The sequence below is a fragment of the Panthera tigris genome, chromosome F2 (genome assembly GCF_018350195.1).
Source record: "Panthera tigris isolate Pti1 chromosome F2, P.tigris_Pti1_mat1.1, whole genome shotgun sequence".
Taxonomy (NCBI): domain Eukaryota; kingdom Metazoa; phylum Chordata; class Mammalia; order Carnivora; family Felidae; genus Panthera; species Panthera tigris.
Genome location: NC_056676.1, coordinates 17900299 through 17913818, shown reverse-complemented (window position 1 = coordinate 17913818; position 13520 = coordinate 17900299). Strand labels below are relative to the sequence as shown.

The 13520-nt window shown below is 34.9% G+C and overlaps 1 protein-coding gene and 1 pseudogene across 2 annotated transcripts in view; one reads left to right on the top strand and one right to left on the bottom strand.

Moving 5' to 3' along the window:
- Positions 1–13520, top strand: part of ARFGEF1 (ADP ribosylation factor guanine nucleotide exchange factor 1) — a 148702-nt gene that overhangs the window by 66520 nt on the left and 68662 nt on the right. Inside the window, exons 1-3 of one of the 2 annotated variants that reach the window (XM_042973207.1) lie at positions 899–987; positions 1787–1884; positions 12734–12909. In XM_042973207.1, the coding sequence (XP_042829141.1) occupies positions 1857–1884; positions 12734–12909 (204 nt within the window). In that variant the 5' untranslated portion in view covers positions 899–987; positions 1787–1856. Of the gene's footprint in view, positions 1–876; positions 988–1786; positions 1885–12733; positions 12910–13520 lie in introns of those variants that run through there. The other variant, XM_042973206.1, reaches the window with a different exon arrangement.
- Positions 9397–10229, bottom strand: LOC102972072 (annotated as a pseudogene).

Genomic DNA, 13520 nt, shown 5'->3' with positions numbered 1-13520 from the left:
TAGAGTGTAGCAAACAGTAGATTAGGAGCAGTGAACAATAGGGAGGACAGGTTTCTGGAGGGCAGTGTGAGTTGGGATGAGGGTGTTAGCAGCACTATCAGCTAATGTGCAGTCTGATGCTGTTTGGAGTAGGGCAGAACAGGGTCCTTGATCCCAAAGCATCCAAAAATGTTAATTGAGCCTTCCTGAGGTATTTGCAACATTTCAAAAAAACCAGTAGAAATCCTATTTTTATCTGCAAGCTAACTCTGGAATGTCAAGGTTTATCAGTTTCTCTTAAGCTGTTCAGAAGTTCTGTTGGGCATATATGTCTGTTTGATTGTGAAATTGGAGAATGAATCCTTTTTTATTTATTAAATTTAGTTTTACGTTGGGTATGTAGATTGGTTTGGGGAAGAAACAGTAAGGAAGGGCTGGAATGCACTGTTGGAGGCCCACATGGCCCTGTCTCTTTGTCTTCACAGACTTCACAAATACAAAGGCACATTATTGATAAACGGAATTGATCAATGCAGGCTTTAGTTACATTTAATATATTACTTGATAAGTATGTCAGACATGTTAGAAATTTTTCATTCAAAATACTTTAAATGTTTAGCTTCTGAAGGAATAATCTAGAAAATTTGCTTAAGTTGAATGATCATTTAATAGTTTGTCAAATGAATCATTTTTGAAAGTGACTTAAATTTATAAAATATTGTAAATTTGGTATAGTTATGAATTCTGAATGTTTAACTTGTAATTGCTTCTAGTTTCATGTTATCCATTGGATTTTCTTTTATTCTTAATTTTTTAGCAAAGTTTTTAATTTTAAATGTTTGGTAAAAGTTTCCAAAAAATTCAAATAATGTTTTCTTGGATTTTTATTTTTTAAAGCATTATCTAAAAATGACATATTATATGATGGAGAAAACCATGACTGTGAGGAAAAGCCACAAGACATTGTACAGAGCATTGTAGAAGAAATGGTGAACATCGTTGTTGGAGGTAGTGTGTTTCACTCAAAATTAGTTTATTCTTTGATATTTCATCTAACTATGGAGACTATTTATATGTGGAACAAAAAGGGCAAATATATAAGCTCTTTCTCAAATTAGAGTGTGTGTATAGAAAAAAATATCTAAATGTTTTTAATTATCAAAGAATTAACTCTCTTTTTCTCTAGGTTCAGTTACGGTCTTTTATAAAAATCCGTTATTCCCCCTCCCCATTGAAAAAAAGTTGATGCCATTTCATTGTTTTGTTTTTGTGTTTTGATGGTAGAGATATATTCTTTATACTCCTAAATGCATGAAACTTGATAAAGAAAATATTTAAATTGATTCAGTTTTGAGTATTTCATGTCTTTTTTTGAAAAAAATTAGGCTTTCTTATACCTTTATTGTCACAACCAAGGTATAATTGATACAGGGGCAGGTCATATCTTATGGATATATCTTTGTAATACTATAAAGATGTTTTATTACAGTTTGTTAGGATTTTATCTCCCATTTTCCATAAATAGTATTATTTATAGATAGGATTAGATTTGAGACTAATCCACTGAAACTTATTTAATTCATGGTATCTTGCCCAGGATTAAGCATAGAACCTTGCTACATAGACTTCTACATATATGATTAAATGTACGTACGGTATGGCTCTTGAATGAGAATAATACTGTTTCAGCCATACTAACTCCCTTTTATATTACCATTCTTTGTAAGAATATCTTTTCTCCTTTAATGAAACACTAGAACCAGGCATTCATCTGATTGCCTTCTTGTTTTTTCATCTTTTCATTCAGCAAATACTAAGGAAGTACGTACAGTTGTGTGGCACTGTAGGAGGATACAAAAGTTAATCCAAGATAGACCATGCTCTGGAAGAAGGGGGTTCTGGAATGTATGTATGTAAGACTAATACAAGGTATAAAGTGATAAGTGCCGTTAGAAAGAAATAGCTAACATCCTATTAAAATTTTGTAAAAAGTGATTATTTCTAAAATGATCCGGGAGGACTTCATGTAGGTGATGACACTTGAACTTAGACTATATGGATTCACACAAGTTTGGGGAATGGTATTTGATGTATTGGAAACTCTGTTAGTTCAGATTTAGAGGAGAGGATGGTTTGGGAATTGGCAGGTGGTAGTTTGGCTGAAGTATAGAGTATGTGATGTCATACAATAGAAACTAAGGTTAAAGAGATTTTTTTTTTTTAATGTTTGTTTATTTTTGAGAGAGAGTGTGAGCTGGGTGGAGGGGCTGGGGGGAGGGGAGGGGAGGTGCAGAGAGACAGGGAGACACAGAATCTGAGGCAGGCTCCAGGCTTTGAGCTGTTAGTGCAGAGCCCGATGCAGAGTTTGAACTCATAAACACCATGAGTTCATGACCTGAGCTCAAGTCAGAGGTTCAGCTGACTAAACCCCCCAGGCGCTCCTCTTTGTTTTTTTTTTAAGGGGGCAGGGAAGAGAGGGAGAGGGAGAACTTTAAGTAGGCTCTACACTGTCAGCACATAGCCTGAGTGGGTGTGGGGCTCAAACTTGCGAACCATGAGATCATGACCTGACCTGAGCTGAAATCAAGAGTTGGACACTTAACTGACTGAGCCACCCAGGCACCCCTAAGGTTAAAGAAATCTTAAGCTTACTAATTAAAAGTTTAGGATTTTAGACTTTATTCTATCACAAAATGAGTTACCATTATGAATTTTTTAACTAATAGATGGAATGATTAGAATTATTCTGTTAGAAGAAGGAAGTGCGGAAGTAGAAAGTACAATAGGAGCCCAGTGCAGTAATGGAATCCTCAGCAGGACAGAAACAGTGGAAATGAAGAAAATGTGAATGAGAAGTGAGATATCGAATGTTGAATCAAGTAGGCTTTGCAACTGGGGTGCCTGGGTGGCTCAAGTTGGTTACTTGTCCAACTGTTGATCTCAGCTCAGGTCATGATCTCATGGTTCGTGGGATTGAGCCCTGCGTCAGACTCTGCATTGACAGCGCAGAGCCTGCTTGGGATTCATTCGTTCATTCATTCAATCTCTCTCTCTCTCTCTCTCTCTCTCTCTCTCTCTTTTTCTCTTTCTCTGTCTTCCCCTCCCCTGCTGGCTCTCTCTCAATATAAATAAACTTAAAATAAATCATTAAAAAAAAAAGACCTTGTAACTGATTAAATACCTTGCTGAAAAAGAAATTATAAGGTATGTTAAAGACCCCAAGAATATCTCAAGGTTTTGTGATTTACTAGAGGGACTCATAGGACTCCTCATATAATTATAATCACCACTAAAATTTTTACCATGTAAGAGTACGATACAAAATCATCAAAGGGAAAAGACGTGGGGCAATGTCTGAAGGAAATCAGGTGCTTACTTCCAAGAGCCCTCTCTCTGTAAAGTCACGCAGGAAGCGCTTAATTCCTCCACATCAGATTGTAGGTGTTGGCTACCAGAGTAGTTCATTAGACTCAGTGCCCAAAGTTTTGTTGGCACCCTCTACTTGCATGTACCCAAATTTCAGATTTCCAGAAGGAAAGCTGTATTTAGCATAAACCACATTATTTGTACAGTTTAGGCACAGTAAGCCACTCCTACTGGGTCTGGGAATAGTGCAAACTCTTCCAAAATGTAGTTCCAGGTGCCAGCCAAGGACCAACCTTGCAAGCAGTCTTGGGCCTGCTATGTTAACTCATCTCTGCTTCGGTGGTATCCCAGTTTCTGAGTCTAAATGGGTAGGTGGATGGTTGTGGAATTGGTAGAATTAAATTATGTTGGAGGAAAAGTTGGCTTGGGAGAAAAAATTACTAATTTTTTAGTGCACCATCCATGTGGAAATTTTATGATACACATAATAGAAATCTAGAAATCTGGCCTAAGATATCAAGACAGGTGCTATAGATGGGAATCATTTTGTTATAAAGTAGTAGTTAAAGCCATAAAATCATTGAATGGGCAAGTATAGAGACTAAAGAAGAGGCCATGCTCCTGGGAAGTCCGAATTTAAAAACAAAAACCCTTGTAAACTTAGGGAAGAAAGAGCATTATGTGCCCATGCGTTCTTTAGAAGTTTAGTAATACATGTTAGGGGATGGCGAATTATGTTCCATGAGCTAAATTTAGCCCATTGCCTATTTTTGTAAATACTGCTTTTTTAGAACACATGCTTATTTATGTATTGCCTACAGTGGCTGTCTTTGCACCAGGGACCATATGGCCTGCAAAGCCTAAAATGTTTACTAACTGGCCTTTTGCAAAAAACTCTTTACCAGTCTTGAATACATATCAATACAGAGTGTGAAGTGAAATTTCTTTGATTTTTCTGCAACTTTTTACTTAGAACATTTTCATACCTAGAGAAAAATCCAAAGAACAATGCAATGAACACCTGTATGCCCTTTCTCTGGATTCACTAGTTGTTAAAAATTTTGATACATTCATTTTATGTGTGTTTAAATAGACCTACACACATACGTGTATGTAAATGTGTGTGTTTTGCTTGCCTTTGCTGAACCATTTAAAGATGGGTTATATATATCCTGATGCTTTACTCTCTTACTTCAGCATATCTTTTCTAAGAATAAAGGCATTCTCATGCATAACCATAATTCGTTTTCGCACCTAAGAAAATTAACACTATTTCAAGGATATCTAATATAAATACTACATTTTATAATGTTCCCAAATTCCCAAATCGTCTCTCTTATATCCTTTTTCTCCTTTTCCTTTTTAAGTACAGGGCCCAATCTGGGTACGCTCACTGCATTTGATTGTGTCTCTTTGGTCTCATTAGTTTAGAACAAGTTCTCTTGTCTTTCCCCCCATCTTTCATAACACTTACCTTTTGTTAAAGAGTATGAAATTGTCTTGTCGAATGTTACATATTTTGAGTTGATAGGGTAGTTTCCTGATTTAGAGTAAATGTATTTGGCAAGAATACTGCATAGGTAATGTTGGTACTTCTTATTACATCATGTTATGTTAATTGATACATAACAAGTTACCCATATTGATGATGTTTGATCACTTGGTTAATGGTGAGCACTAGGTCTCTTCATTGTAAGGGAGCATTTTTCCCTTTATAACTATAGTTGACCATTCAATAATGAACTGCATGAGTGCACTATATGTGGATTTTTTTCCATAAATACAGTACTATGAATGTATTTTTCTTCTTTTTTTAATGTTTATTTATTTTTGAGAGAGAGAGAACAAGCAGGGGAGGGGCAGAGAGAGAGAGAGAGAGAAGATCCTAAGTGGGCTCTGCACTGACAGCACAGAGCCTGATGGAGGGCTTGAACTCACAAACCATGAGATGATGACCTGAGCTGAAGTCGGACACTCAGCCAGGTACCCCATCTTTCTTTTTGAAGTGGGCTTCACACCCAGTGCGAGCCTTGAACTCACGACCCTGAGATCAAGACCTGAGCTGAGTTGAAGAGTCCAGCACCTACTCAGCCACCCAGGCGCCTTTGTATTTTCTCTTTCTTAATGATTTTCTTTATATTTTTTCTAGTTTACTTGATTGTAAGAATACAATATATAATACATGTAATATACAAAATATGTGTTTATCGACTGTTTATGTTATCAGTAAGACGTCTGGGCAACAGAGGCTATTAGTAGTTAAGTTTTGTGAAGTCATAAGTTATATGTGGCTTTTTAACTATTTGAGGGGTCAGCACTCCTAACCCCCGTGTTGTTCAAGGGTCAACTGAAAGAAATAATTCGAGAGTGATAGGTTGAAGTCATATGAGGATCCATCCACTTAGTGGTTTTAGCATCCATTGATGATCCTTGACTTCTTTAGATACTACATTGTTTACCAAATAGTGATTTCGTGATTCTAACATTAATTGACACTTTTCTATAGATAAGAGTGCTTCCCCTTAAAAAAAATAATACTGTGAACTGATGAATTCTTTTGTTATTCAGTGTATTATAATCATTTACCGTCATTATTCTTTGTTCCCGATTTGGCCAATAGGAATCCAGCTCCTGTGTCTTGGTGATGTGATTCCATTATCTTGGAGCACTTCTTGTTTTCTGGAACAGTGAGATGTTTTAAGTTAAACGTTTGACTTCCTCTTGCCTTAGCCCTGGAATCAGTTAGTTCTTTAAGGAGTTTTTGTTCTTTTTAGTGGGCAATTGTATTTAGAGACTAGGTGTGCTAGTGAGGTGTCGTTACTTCCTGGCCTTTCTAGTGTAGTGAGATAGATCTACAATCACAAATCATATTGATAGTTGCAGTTCACATCCAGTGCCACTAGGTTTCTCTTCATCTTCCTGCATTTCATGTTTGTATCTCCCTTTTCCCAGCATTTCATATTTGTATCTCCCTTTTCCCACAGTAAAATCCCAGATTCTCAGCAACAGTGTATCATTACCAGCAACAACTAATTTAAAGTTCAAAAAAAAAAAAATTACATATGTATTTAGTACATTTTCTACTAATGGTGAATAATAATACTATTTATAATTACAGAATTTACAGTAGTAAATCTGTTGATTTAATGTATTTTTGTTTTTATTTTTTATTTTAGAGAGAGAGAGAGAGCCAGCAGGGAAGAGGAGCAGAGGGAGAGAGAGGGAATACTAAGCAGGGCTTGATTGATGCAGGGCTCAATCCCACAACCTGATTTTTGCAAAAACTTGACCTGAGCCAAGTCAAGAGTCAGACACTCAACTGACTTAGCCACCCAGGCGCCCCTGTTTTGTTTTGATTTAATTGAAGATCTTATACATGATTCAAAGTCAAAATTATATAAAATATTGACTCAAAGAATTCTTTTATCCATTCCTTCCTTTGCTGACATACCTTCTATAGGTAGCCACTTTCATTACCTTTTAGTTTATCCTTTATGTGTGTGTGTATTTCTCCCAGAGTAATAAGCAAGTATTCTGATTATTTCTCTTTGGCAAAACACTGTATGTCTCCTCCCTTTTTTTTTTTTGGTCCCCCTTTTTTTCATTTAATATATTCTAGGAATCCTTCTATTTCAGTTGATAGAGATTTTCCTTATTTTTTTTTTCTCTTGACTCTATTACGTGGATGTATCATAGTTGATTTAACCAATCCACTACTGACAGGAACTTTGGTTGTTTCCAGTGCTTTCCTATTACAGATATTGCTGCAGTGAGTAGCCATATACATCTGTATTGTTTTGTATTTGTGGGGGTTTATCTTGAGGGAAGATTCATAGAAGTGAGATTACTGGGTCAGGTGGTAAATGAGTATGAAAATTAATTAGCTGTTGCTGAATATCCCTTCACAAGTGTTGCACCATTTTGCACTCTTACCAGCAATGTATGAGAATTCCTTTTTATCCATAATTGCCAGTGGAATTTAAACTTTTGTATTTTTGCCAACCTGTTAGGTGAGAACTCTATCTTAGTTTATTTTATTTTAATTCTAGTGCATTTAATATTCAGTGTTCTGTTAGTTTCAGGTATTCAGTGTAGTGATTCAGCAATTCTGTACATTACTCAGGGCTCATCATAAGTGTACTCTTAATCTCCTGCACCTATTTCACCCATCCCCCACTTCCCCTTTGGTAACCTCCAGTACTCTATATTTAAATGGAGTCTGTTTATTTTTTTTCTTTCTTTGTTTTGTTTCTTAAAGTCCACATATGAGTGAAATCATATGATAATTGTCTTTTTCTCACTTATTTCACTTATCATTACACCCTCTAGATCCATCCATGTTGTTGCAAAAAGCAAGACTCCCTTCTTTTTTATGGCTAAGTAATATTCCATCGTGTAGGCGTACCACATCTTCTTTATCCATTACTTAGTTGGGTTTTAATTTGCATTTCTGTATGAATGAAATTAAATATATCATATGTAAGGGCCATTGTATTTCTTTTTTTAGTGAATCATCTATTCATGTCTTCATTCTATCAGGTTTTCATCCTTCTGTTATCCTTGATTTTTTTCCCTTAATTTTTAAGAATCCTTTTTACATTAGGATTCTGTGATATATTTTATGAATATTTTCTTTCAGTTTATTATTTTCCCAAGTCTTTTGACTTTGATACACTGCTCTGAAGAGCATTCTTGTTACAGATATCTTTTAGCACTTTAGGATACACTTCTAAGAAAAGGAATACTTTGATCAAAGTGTATGGGCATTTAAAATTTATATGTAATGCTGTTTAATATCACTTTGCTAGATGGATTATATCTTATTTTAATTTGTTTTTGATTACTTGTAGGGTCAAAACACAGGGAGCAGTCATTATTTTTGTAGGTTAAATGTTGGCAGTTTCATGGTCCAACTGAGTATCTATGGGTTATTTATACTTTTCTGAATTGCCTATTCATGACTTCTTAGCGATTTCCTTTGTTTTTTGGTTTCTCTGTTCTGATTTCAAGATTTATTCATATTAAGAAATTAACCCTTATTCAGTGTATTTTAAATATTTTTTTCTAGTCTTTGTTTTATTTTCATTTTGTTTAGCCTTTGCTTAGGTTATTGTTCTGAGCAGATATTTGACCACATAAAAAATTTAACAAATACTGCCTTTTTCTTTGTGAATTCTGTTTTTGTCTTGCTTAGAATGGATTTTACCACAAAACTACAGAAATAGTCTGCTATACATTTTTCTAATACTTTTTTAATTTTTTGAATTCAGATCTTTAATTCATCTGAAATTAATTTTTCGTGTATAGTATGAGATTGCATAGCTAACCTATAGAATAATCCTTTCCCAATTAATTTGAAGTGCCAATTTTATCCTACATGATTCTGCTGGAGTTTTCTCTGTAGTAACATTGAGCTATTTATTTGTATTCAGTGCTGAATTGTTTAAAATATTTTAATTTTATAGTACATTTTAGTCTTTGTAGTGCAAGTCCCCCATCCCCTTGCCAGTCAGTTTTTGTAAACATCTGTTAAGTGTATGCTACATAACTTTAGAGCCAATTCATTCAATTAAAAAAAAAGTTAGTTAGTGATTGGAGTTGTATTGTGTTCTTAACTTGGGGAGCTGCATCTTCTTTGTAGTATTAAACCTTCTTATCCAGACACAGAAGTTCATTCAGTCAGATCTTCTATGTCACTCAGTAAAATTTCATTGTTTCTTTCTTTGGCTCCTTCACATTTCCTGTTAAATTATTTCTCTGTTTTTTGTTCTAGTTGTTTTAAACAAAAAAAATTTTTAATGTCATTTATTTTTTGAGGGAGGGAGGGAAGGAGGGAGACAGAACACAAGTGGGGGAGGGACAGAGACACACACACACACAGATGTGAAGCAGGCTCCAGGCTGTCAGCACAGAGCCCAATGTGAGGCTCGAATTCACAGACCATGAGATCATGACCTGAGCTGAAGTCAGATGCTTAACCGACCGAGCCACCCAGGTGCCCCTTTTTTGTTTCAGTTTTGATAGTATTTTGGATGAGTTTTTTCCCCACACTTCCTAATTTATTTTTTTCATTTTAAGTTTATAAAGTCATATATAAGATTACTTTATTACTGCATCTTCTCAGTTGTTTCTTCCTTATATTTGTCCTTTTTCTTTCTTACTTGGTGAGATTTGACTTTATGTTCAACGATCTTTTTGTGGTCTTTGTCCTGTTTTAGTCTAGTGATAACCATCCTGCTAGGGTGAATGCCCATGTGGGCAGCTGTGCCATTTGTCTTCTGTCACTCATTTGCTAAGTGTAGATGACGTATTTCTTCCCATACACCTGAGCTACTTTGCCAGTTTGCTGACCTCTGTTGTGTCCTCATACAGCCTATACTTCCTCATCCTCTGGGTGTGTGTGGATCGAACTGCGTACTTCTGTGTCAGCTCTTTGGAAAGAGGAGAATCTCCCTGCAAATATGGGAAGGTGCATTGAAATGACTTTTACAGTTCTTGCTCTGGTCAGAAGTCACAAAGGGATTGAACTTCATTTTGACTGTTGGCACTTAAGCAATGGCCACAAACAGTTCCCACTTCCTAATTTAATTGGAATATAGAAAAACCCTTGTTTTCCATATTTACCTCCTATTTATTCATCTTCTGAACTCTGATATTTTCTAAGCGTTTTTTATTTGATAATCTTGGGTTTTCTTGGTGAAAAATATATTTTGTATTTTTTTCTTTTACAGTATTTATTCCTCATTTTTGTCCTTTTGTTTCTATTATATAACATTGGTTCGAACCTCATTTTGTTTTTAACATTATTGCTGTATTTCACTAGTAGGTATGATAATTGCTATTGTTTTTTGGAGGATACTCTGTCAAATTAAGTATATGAGTGTGTGTGTGTGTGTGCACGCGCGCGCCTGGGTGTGATTTTACTTTTTTTTTTTTCAAATCAGTCTTAACTTGAATTTTTTCATACCAGTGAAAAATACCAGACCAACAATTATCAAACTTACTGATGAAATATAGCAATAATGTTAGAAACATCACATCTGTCTCTTGTTTATATTTCTCCTAGTAATTTCAGTGGGATTTATCAAAGGAGAAGTTAATTTTTAATTGACTCTATTTACCATCTTGAAAACAAAAGTCTACACTTAATGTTTAGGGAACAGTTAGAAGAGAAAACAGAGAGAATAATAATATCTAACTCTATTAAGTACTTTCTGTATATCCCAAATGACTTTATTTGCTTTATTTACATTTATTCATTTAATCCTCCCCAAGCACTGGGATGTTTAGGTGCTGGTACTGTTCTCTTTTTTACAATGAGAAAATTGAGAGATTTTAAGTTAACTTGTAGGAAGCAGTAAAATGAAGATTCCAACTGTAGGATGTCTGGCTTCAAAACCTGAAAATAAAATCATAGAATGTTCTTGATTTCTTTTGAGGAATATACTAGGAAGGGAAGAAGGAAAGTATCATCAGTGAATATTGATTATTCCTCTTAGAAATTTGATAAAAAGGAGAAAAATGGGCAGTAGCAGAGGTATAGCAAGAGTTAAAGGAAGATTTTTTTCCAGTGAGATTTGAGTATGTTATGAAGAAGATTCAGTCATATACATGAAAATGTAATGTTATAAGAGAATACTTGGGGAGGGAAGACACAAATGAATGCAAGAAGAGATGAATTTGAGGGTGAATGAATAGTTCACTTTAGAAATGCAAAGGAATATTTTTTCCCCTGAAATAAGAGGGGGAAAAAAATTATTGGTGTCAAGGAGCTTTATGGTAGGACAAGGGAGATTGAGGTAGCCTACCTACTTCTTAGTTGAGTTGCCTGACTTCTTAACTACGTAGAATGTGAAAGTCATTTGTTAAGGGAAAGTGGTGGGGGGAGGCAGTGGGAGAAGGTGTAATTAGGTACTGAGAGAAAATGGAATAAGCTTTGAGGGATTATCCATTTCTGATAGTCGTTATTAAATTTTTTTACTTCTTCCAGAGAATTCTTTGCTATTAAACATATATGTAAGATATATGTAATAAATAACACGTATTTAAAAGCTGCAATAGCATTTAGCACATAAATACATATATATTATACACATATATATTAGGATAGTATATTTAGCATGTCTAACACTAGCATGTTAAAGCTCCAGAAAGGTCTACTGGGAAAACTAGTGTCTTATTTTGTGCAGCACAGAGCTTCCCAAATATATTTTATCAGTATCTTCATGTACCAGTTGTTAATTGCAAAACACGCTTTGAAATTATCCAGTTTAATCTATCTAGGATATTCTAATTTGGAGAGCAGAAAGCAGCTTTAGACTAGGGGCATGAGATACACTCCTTTCATTACTGAATCAATCAGAAATTGGGCATATATTACCATATATCTACAGAATTATAGCTACCACTTATTGTGAATCATTTATGTTCTTTATGTGTTGTGTGTGTGTAGGGTATGTGTGTTTTGGTGATTCCTCATTAACATTATTTTTGCTGCTGATGAAGAAACTGAGACAAAGAAAGATGAAATAAGTTATCCAGTTAAATGGGAAAGACACGATTGAAACATAGGTCTTTCCTATTTCAAAATCTACTCAGTATAGTATATTTCCCTTGCTTATAGTTCTCTTTTGATTGATAGCATGAAATGAGCAATTTCCTGCTAGTTATGGCCACAGACATGTATGTATTTCTTTCTTAAAATAACATAATTATATCTAGAGTAGCTACGAAACTTGGTATTATTTGTAATATCTGTTCTACCAGAAATCATTTATTTCTGTTTATATTAATTAAAAGTATGATTATTCAGAGTGACATACTAAAAAATATTCAGGGGTATAGACCATTTTTTCCATATATGTGTTCCAAAGAATATGGAGTTATTAATAGCTATTCTAAAAAGGGGAAGAGGAGCTCATCGTAAAATAAATTTTGGAAACACTGCATATCATATATTCTCTTTGGAGAGCAAATTAAAGACTGTAATAAAGGAAGCTATTTCCCAGTATTTCTCTAACTTGCTTGATAATGGGATATTTTTTTTTTTTTTTTTGGAAGACACTGTCTTAACATCTTAAGGAATTAGCATTCATTAGAACCAAGTTTAGTAGATGACAATATAGACTAAAAGCAAGCTTCTGTTTTGGCACATCCCAGTTAGCCTTTCATCAGCTGAGTGTGTTTCATAGCTAGAGCTACTTAAGGATTGTATTTGGATGTATTCCAAATGCATACTTACTACTAAGTATACTAACCTTTAAATGGTGCCAATTCATACTATTTCACATTGCTTTCCTGCCATTGTTGCGTTTTAAATACTCTTTATGCCTTTTCAGTATACTTAAGTCAGATATATTTGCATGTTTTTTTATTCTTACCATTTTAGATATGGGAGAAAGGACGACTATAAATGCAAGTGCAGATGGCAACATTGGAACTATAGAGGATGGTAGCGACAGTGAAAATATCCAAGCAAATGGAATTCCAGGAACACCAATTTCTGTTGCATATACACCATCTTTACCTGATGACAGATTGTCTGTCTCTTCCAATGATACTCAGGTATAAATGGCGGGCAGCAGATGTCCTGTTAATCTTACACATTTATAGGCTACCAGCACTTTGTGGTGAATGTATCCAGTTGATAATGCTTGCTGATTACAGTTTGGGGAAATAAAGACTTAGTTTTTTCTCACTGATACAAATCAAAGCAGTTTATTCCCTAAATATATTGGTAGCTAAATTTCCAACTCTAAGCTGTGTTTCATATGTGTTCACATCTTCTCTTTGTACACCCCATTGAAATTACATTTAAAAAGAACATTTTTATCATATATTTGTAGGACAATTCTAGTATCACTGGATGAGGAAGAACTTTTAGAATAGGGAACTTCATCTTACTTTCATTCAGGGCTAAATGAAATCTGAACTATGGTAGTGATAAGGTTCTCCTGATCCCCCCTACCCTATATTTAGTGTGTTTTTATTCTTATCCTTTTAATTTTTTTTTTAATGTTTATTTACTTTTGAGAGAGAGAGAGAGAGAGACAGAGCATGAGTTGGGAGGAGCAGAGCCAGAGGGAAACACAGAATCTGAAGCAGGCTCCAGGCTCTGAGCTGTCAGCACAGAGCCCAACGCAAGGCTCGAACCCATAAACTGTGAGATCATGACC